This window comes from Orbicella faveolata, unplaced genomic scaffold (assembly GCF_042242905.1).
Source record: "Orbicella faveolata isolate gen_17 unplaced genomic scaffold, um_ofav_v1 contig_36, whole genome shotgun sequence".
Taxonomy (NCBI): Eukaryota; Metazoa; Cnidaria; class Anthozoa; order Scleractinia; family Merulinidae; genus Orbicella; species Orbicella faveolata.
Window position 1 is genome coordinate 16,555,095 of NW_028301565.1, and position 7,406 is coordinate 16,562,500.

The 7,406-nt window shown below is 41.5% G+C and overlaps 2 protein-coding genes across 2 annotated transcripts in view; both read right to left on the bottom strand.

The window, feature by feature from the left end:
* Nucleotides 1-348: 348 nt before the first annotated feature.
* Nucleotides 349-7,406, bottom strand: part of LOC110040241 (dynamin-1-like) — a 22,392-nt gene continuing 15,334 nt past the window's right edge. The window contains exons 17-23 of the mRNA XM_020745449.2: nucleotides 7,185-7,294; nucleotides 5,796-5,925; nucleotides 5,276-5,419; nucleotides 4,470-4,526; nucleotides 3,931-4,115; nucleotides 3,363-3,491; nucleotides 349-2,366 (exon numbers count right to left, since the gene is read on the bottom strand). Of these exons, the coding sequence (XP_020601108.1) occupies nucleotides 2,291-2,366; nucleotides 3,363-3,491; nucleotides 3,931-4,115; nucleotides 4,470-4,526; nucleotides 5,276-5,419; nucleotides 5,796-5,925; nucleotides 7,185-7,294 (831 nt within the window). The 3' untranslated portion in view covers nucleotides 349-2,290. The remainder of the gene's footprint in view (nucleotides 2,367-3,362; nucleotides 3,492-3,930; nucleotides 4,116-4,469; nucleotides 4,527-5,275; nucleotides 5,420-5,795; nucleotides 5,926-7,184; nucleotides 7,295-7,406) is intronic.
* Nucleotides 7,193-7,406, bottom strand: part of LOC149102447 (uncharacterized protein KIAA1958-like) — a 3,303-nt gene continuing 3,089 nt past the window's right edge. Inside the window, exon 1 of the mRNA XM_089275542.1 lies at nucleotides 7,193-7,406. This exon is cut by the window's right edge and continues 3,089 nt beyond it. The gene's annotated coding sequence lies outside the window, so the exon portion shown is untranslated.

The window sequence follows — 7,406 nt, forward strand, 5'->3', positions numbered from 1 at the left end:
TGTAGGTGTATGGGAACGTGCCACCCCATCGGATATGGAATTCCGTATGTGTTTTAGGAGAACTTTCATATACGCATATCTCTTTTCATCAAGTCTTTCAGTCTTTCGCTATTCACGGCCTGCATTTATTGAAGGCGATCTTTCTCATAGGTTCGATTACCAGTCGCTGTTCGGGAAAGGAGCTCGCGCTCCTCCCCCGAAAGGAACGCAGACCGGGTTCGAGAAAGCGGCGGAAATCGATCCTATCTTTCCATTAATATTTCCCAACATTAAAATAAATTTCTAAGGATTGCAACAACGTAAAATATGAACAAATAAGCATATAAGGGATAATCGAAGACGAAATACTTTGGAAGAACATTTCTGAGTTTGCAACTTTAATAATTCCTAAATCCTCTTGCTAAATAATAACAAAAGCCCATCATGATGGCAGGAGCCACGCGACTTATTTACAGTTGTGGAGGCTGGTGTCTTAGCCTACACTCGCATGTTGTTACAGAAGGCCTAGGTTACACAAAACACAACTACATTCATAGTGGTAATAGAACTCTGCACTTCATTGTCTTCTTTCTCTACAAAATTTATTTTTATATACAGTATCAGCCATTGTAAAATTAGACTATGCCCGCGATGACTTGAGTATCACGAGTCAAAAAGTGGTTATTGCTCTAACTGAATTCACTAAACACTCCTGATTATAGCCTGCGTGCAGGCTGTAGTGTTTGGTACTGCTTTCTTTCGATTTCTGGCTTTTTCGTTTTAGCGCGCGAGCGACCTTGAGGGGTTAGAAACTCGACTCGCAGGCGCGCTTTGCGCCCCCAGCCCAAACAAGAGAGCCTGCTCACAGGCTTACCAGATTATAAACGTGTTCAACTCTCACAGACTGATGCCAGACTATCGAACTTAGTGATAACTGTATTCCAAATTTGCATGATCTAGTTATCTCTACAGCCTGTATTTGCTACCATATACGTAGACTAGTGGCCCAGCCCCACTTCAGCTACAAATGAAATCAATAGTAACCGAGAATTTCAAATTGTGGTCGCAGGAGTCAAACTGCGGCCTTTTCTCACTTAACGTTAGTTACTGTTAACACAGAACATTCGTGAGACACGTAAACTGAGCAGTTTTCCTGCTGATTCTCGTCGATGCGCCTGTCGTCTATCGATCTAGTTGGGTTGTGCTGCCTAACACACTGCAAGTTTGCTAGCCTATTGCAGGTGTTCAGTTAGTTTCTATCGCCGCGGTTCTCCTCAATTTTTTTCGCTGGCCGTTTTTCGTGCTGCGCACCAACTGAACGCCTGGAAGAGGCTACAAGTTTGCGATAGTCGGTATCTGGGCGATACCAATCGCAAGATTATTGCATCTTTTATCAATACTGTACAACTGTTAAAAAGCTATTCCCCTCGTGGACTCCCTCTTCTCTTTATACACTCGTTCATATTTTCCCCTCTTACTATTCTAAATCGGCGAACACAAAATGAAACCAACTAAAGCGTATTTTTTTGGTTAGTTGCGCGTGTTTTCGTGACTAACAAGCTTTAGACTAAACTATCCCTATCATACTATATAAGTTCTTTGCACTTTCCCTCCATCCTGCCTCTCTGAGAATGGTAATATTTAACAATTAAACAGCGAGCTCGAGGTTTCTATCGGTTGATGATATCACAGTCGATAGCAACCGAAAGCGAGCCATCATAACCCACTGACCGGTCTAACCGATTCAAGAATTTTCATTGGCTTAGCCATCATGGTATATAAGCCATGATACCACGTTCTACAAATATGGTAAGCGTACGCGGAATTGATTCCGGCGTTTTTCTTTTCATTTTAGTTTTCTATATTTTGGGGTGTTTTTAATAAAACATTCATTTCACTCGCGCTTGTTGGATATGAGATGTTTATAGCCAAATCAGCGCCATGCGCCTCGTTGGCTATCTACCATCTCATATCCAACGCGCGCTCGTATAATAATACTTAAATAGATAGCCCCTGTGTAGCCAATCAGATTGTTAGTATACCTATTCGTCAGTGGGCTATCCTAAGATTCTAATATATGCCTAGTAAGTACTATTCTTGATTAGAAGTGACAGCTTAGAAATTCATCACTGGATTACTAATCGTACTACAGTACATAGCTTCGTCGAACATACTTTGAAGCTAACTATTCATCAAAAGGTTATTATATTTTCCCATATGTTTTGGAAGATTTTAATACGAATAATTCATATAATGGTACGAATGAAACGTTTGGTGTGACATTTGGATCCTACGTTGCCGTGATTACTACTTAAGGTCTTGATGGCACAGGAGGGCGACCGGGTACCGGCGGTGGAGGGGCAGGTTTGCCAGGTGCGTTGGGTCTCCTGTGGTGATGGAAAAGGTCAAATTAACATATCAGAGAAGGTCACTGGAACACACACACTTATTACAATGCTATCCATCGTAGTTCATCTAGCGAAAAGCGGGGAAAATGACAAAGAAGGGGTTCAGAAGGATCGGTACCATCCATGTCAATATGAGCAACGGTATCAAGTGCAATCTAAGTCTTCGTTTGCGAAGTACATGCACCTATCTTCAATCAAAGGAAACATGACCACTGTTAGTTAGGTTTTCCAACATGCGCCAACCGTGAGGTAGTGAAATCTCTATCAAATCTCTAGCCTCCAAGCATACGCTCTAAGGGCTCGTCACGCGTTCCTTCTTCTCGTGGGGAAGTAACGCGTGGAGGAACCCTAAGAGCGTCTGCGAAGGAGGCGAAGAAATCTCGTAAAACAATAATTTAAACATAATAAACAATGGAAAGTGGAATGTCTAGGAACTAACACGGACAGCCGAAGTAGAACGGCATTAAACCTTGAGCGGAAAAGAACTCAATTGTGCTAAAGGTTGAGAAAACGAGCGTCTATATAATAAAGCCGTGGTCCAAACAGGGTTTAAAGTGATAGTTGCACCATGTTGAGCGTGAACTAAGAAACTAAGGCTCGTGCACGTAGCCCACATGCATGATCCCATCCTAAATCTATTATTTATAAAAAAAAAAAAAATGATGGCAGCTATGCATGTAAAAATCATATCGTCTGTACAATTCGATGTCAGAGTGAAATAGTTGTGTGCTCTCAGCTAATAAAAATAGAGTTAGTAATTAAAATGTCTAATAACACAACATACCATTCCTTTAGTTGTGGTTTACCTTAGACTTAGTCGGTAAAGAATGTTCAGTCAACCTTGGTGGAGTGGACCGAGACTAAGCTTACGTTAATCCCCAAGCACATAGTTGGCATGTAAATGGTGTTGATTAACAACAACCACGTGTATGGGAGAGTGGGGCAATCAAATCAAAAACAATCTGATCTACTTACTTGGGTACCGAAGGCGCACTATCTGGTCGGGATGGTACGCCCGGTACGGGACGGGACGGGCGAGATGGCGGGGCGTGATTTGAGCCGTGAGTTGAGGTCGGTCGAGGTGCAGGAGGTTGTCTAGCCCCCCTGTAATAACAAAAAGAAAATCATTAGTTTTGTTTATCTCCATGTGTACTTCATAGTCACCCGTAACAAGAAAACTGCTAAAAGGTTTATTAAAAAATTTACTCCGCAATGTGAAACAGAAAACTGATGCGTTATTGATAACGTTTAGTAAACGTTAACCTTTTCACCCTTGTTTGTTCATTTGTTTGTTTGGGTCCTTGAGTAATAATTATTGGTCTGTGCGTCCGTCCAACCATTCGTTCCTTCGTTCCTTCCTTCGTTCACTTCTTCGTGAGTTTTCTGGTTAATCCAGTTGCGCTCTTTTCCTGCTTGGTTGGCTGGTCCGTTTGTTCGTTTATACCTTTGTTTGTCAGTTTCTCAGTTGATGGAAGCAGAACTCGCGTTTTATTACACTGTTTATAGTGTCGAGCGTAGCAAATGAGTGACGTCATAGTCATACCTTGGCGGCTTGTATGAATCAGTCAGGTCCAGGTTTCCTGTGTCAACAGGCGGTGGGAGGGCTGTGCTGACTGTGGATGCGTCTATGTCACCAATAATCCGAAGAGCTTCCTTTAAGCTGTGAAACATGCGTAACATCTCCTCTCGGCGAGCAACCTCGGCGTCGCTTTCCTTCATCAAGTCATTCTAAATCAATGGCAAAACGCAGCAGATATTCTTATTGAATTTACACGCAAGTCTTTAAACGAGTGAGTAAACAGTGAACAGCAAGCAAAGAATGCTTTGAAGAAAAAAAGCGCCACGATTTTTTCACGTGCCTAAAAAACGCCATGCTGTAAATCAAAATGTGCTGTCTACTAAAGGGGAATGCTGGCTTTCCAGCCATTTGATTGTCTGCGCAATAACGAGATTAGGTCTTTTAACAAATTCAATCTAATTTTAGACTCGTCTGGTTACCCTCTGGTTCACGTTGCTAATCAGGGGAGAGAATCAGGGACGATGAGAGAACTAGCTTCACACCTGCCTTCGTGTTTTCCTTACCTGATTTCCACTAGAATACAAATGCGCTAACAATTCCTGACCAATGAAATCCTTCACCTACGTGCGTTAAATAGAAAATAGCATTTAGATTAAAAAACAAGGAACACTTTTATAATATTCTGACTTCAAATTAAACTTAAGTTCTTAAGTTTTACGTGGACGTGTACTCCGCTATCGTCGTCAACGTTGTGTTGTACACAGCTCAAAGCGTAAGTTAATTCTTGGACTCGCACTAACTTGCATTTGTCAGATACGTTGCCAAGTGCCTCACAACGTGACAGTGAGTGAAGCTTGGTATTATAGCTACTTGATAAAATAAATGTTCAATCTCGTCCCCAGAGCGAGCGTCAGTTCAGTCAGCGATGAGTAAACGCCCCCCTACGATCTGGGCAAAATCAAAGACCGTAACCAGAAAATCCTGGTTCTGACTTTACTGAGAACATGGATCGTAGTTTGACAGAGGTTTCTAAACATGCGCAGAGAGTAACTGCTGTGCTTACGCTGGCTAAACTTCCGATTTTGCCTTGAAGCCTCGATCTTTGTTGCTGAGCAAATGCATCGCGGCCGCTGGGAATGGGATTGATGGAAGTTGCTTTACTGGGAATGAGACTGCGCAATCGATTAAAACTCCAATTTTCATGCCTTGTTTATATCCAATATCAGATACCATGGTCAGTCAATGTTCACTTGTAAAATGGCCAATTAACACAAGGTTTGCTCATCATATCCGAGAGCTGAAATATGTTAAATTAATTTGAAGTGGTACTTGCCACCTGAAAACAGTACATACAATGACGAAAGCTTACATTGTTTATCACAAAGAACATGACAGTTTTAGGGACGAGATCTCGAACGGTCTTGCTGACGATCTTTATGTAAGAATCCGCCAAGTTTCTTATGGTTTCCACTTGACGCTCCATCTGCGGATCAAGGGTGCCAATTTCACCTTGCTGTGGAAAAGACAAAAAATGACGAGCATCAAACATGTACATGGTAACACTGCATCAAATTGACATGGCGTTGCGTTTCAAGTTAGAGGAACCGAAAATAATGCCAGCTAGTGCTGTATCACGAGGAGAAATTGTACATAAAAAGATGACACAAAGTTGTTACAATCTACCTCTTCACTCTCTCGAAATCCAAGAACGTAATAGGTGTGATCTAACGGACATACTGTCAGTCACTTAAAAAATCTGTTGGATGTTAGCTCCATTATCTTGGTCTCCCAAGATAGGGATGTCACATTCTAATTACTTTCGTTCGCATCAACGCAAATCTCACGTTGAACTATTGATCACGTGAGCGCGTTCTTCTTATGGTCCTTACCAGGCTCTTTTCTTCTGATGCTTCCCTCTCAGGGTAAACCCCCGCACGTAAGAACGAGGCTTTCCAGCTGTCTACTGAATCTTGGTTTTCCCCCGCCAGCTCCAGCGACTTGTAGTCTTTAAATAAGTTTCTAAAGAGTGTTAAAAGGACACGACACTAGTTCTCATCAATAAAATATTACCTTGCTTACGCGACAAAGCACTTGTATGTACTCTACAAGGGCACTTAAAAGTACCATGAACCGAGTCCGCAAGAGAAATTTCCCAAGGGACTTCAAACCGGGGGAGCGTGAGATGCATCGAGAAATTCAAAGTCTTCTGTGTTCGTAATCCATCATAAATCGTTCCCAATATCTGCCATCCCTGCTCCTTTATGGTTCAACATTAGCTCTCGTTTTAAACTGTTTATAATAACGTGGTAAAGCATTATTTTCAGGTTTCCTTCGACTGAATATATCGAGACATGGGTTGTTAAAGCTCCAGCTTCAATATAAAGATTATGCTTACTGCTTTCCATGCATTTCTTGCATACAGATTTTCCTTGGTGCCTCTAGGTTTATCGGGAAGACTAAAACAATAATCCTGCTCACTCTGGCACCTAACTTTTTTTCAGTTTTTTAATGGGCAATTCCTTCTATGAGACGAGCCTGCAGGGAATCATGGTAGTTGTTTTCATCATCTTGGACTGGATTTTGTTTTCATGGATACAACTACCATGATTCTCTGCAGGCATGTCTCGTGGAATTGCCCATTATTGTCCTTTTCCTAAAAAACTCTGGTGCCATGCAGCAAAGAAAAAATTTCATTCATATCATTTATCTTAGCGTTCATTCTATTTATCTTGACAATGACTCTATAAAATACTTTTTAACTCGTCCTTGTTCTGAGCCCTTACTAATACAAATTATCATTCGATACATTCTTTCCTTCCTTTCGATGGCTGAGAACCCACCACGTGACTTTCTGTTCTACTCATGTCTAATTGTAACCACGCTTCCTTGAGCCGACAGAGAGTAATTTAAATATGAAAATAAACTTAATGATCGAATGATTTATCACAAAATATCGTGATTTGTCAGTGTCTTGCAGATCAATTATTTGCCTCGGCCTTCGCCTTCGGCAAATAATAGATCTGCTCGTCACTGAGAAATCACGATATTTTACTCAACCTCGTCCTAAAATTGTTAAGTATTTGTCAGGACTGCTTCAAGACAAAAGCTCAACCTTCTCCAAATGTGAATTCCTCAAGATCAAGAGTCCTGTCTATTACCCCCGAATGGAAGGGACAGATGTGCGTGTTTGAACTCTGTTACCGTGAAGAAACCTTGAAATCGTTAGCGCTGTTCAGCACTAGATTCAGTATCTTGACGGCGGAGAAAAGCTGACTTACTTCTGATCAGGATTGAAGATAGCAAAAGCAGCCTTTCTGGATATGAAACCTGCCTCTGCGTCACGCAAGCGCACACCGTCCAACCTCAACTGATACTTCTGCTCCTTCTCCTGAAAACAACACATAAATCAAAAGTGTTTTTTTTTAACTTCCTCCTTTAAAAGAGAACCACGTAAACATTTCCCAGTACATCAATAGCATCTGTGAGCTAAAATAACTGGC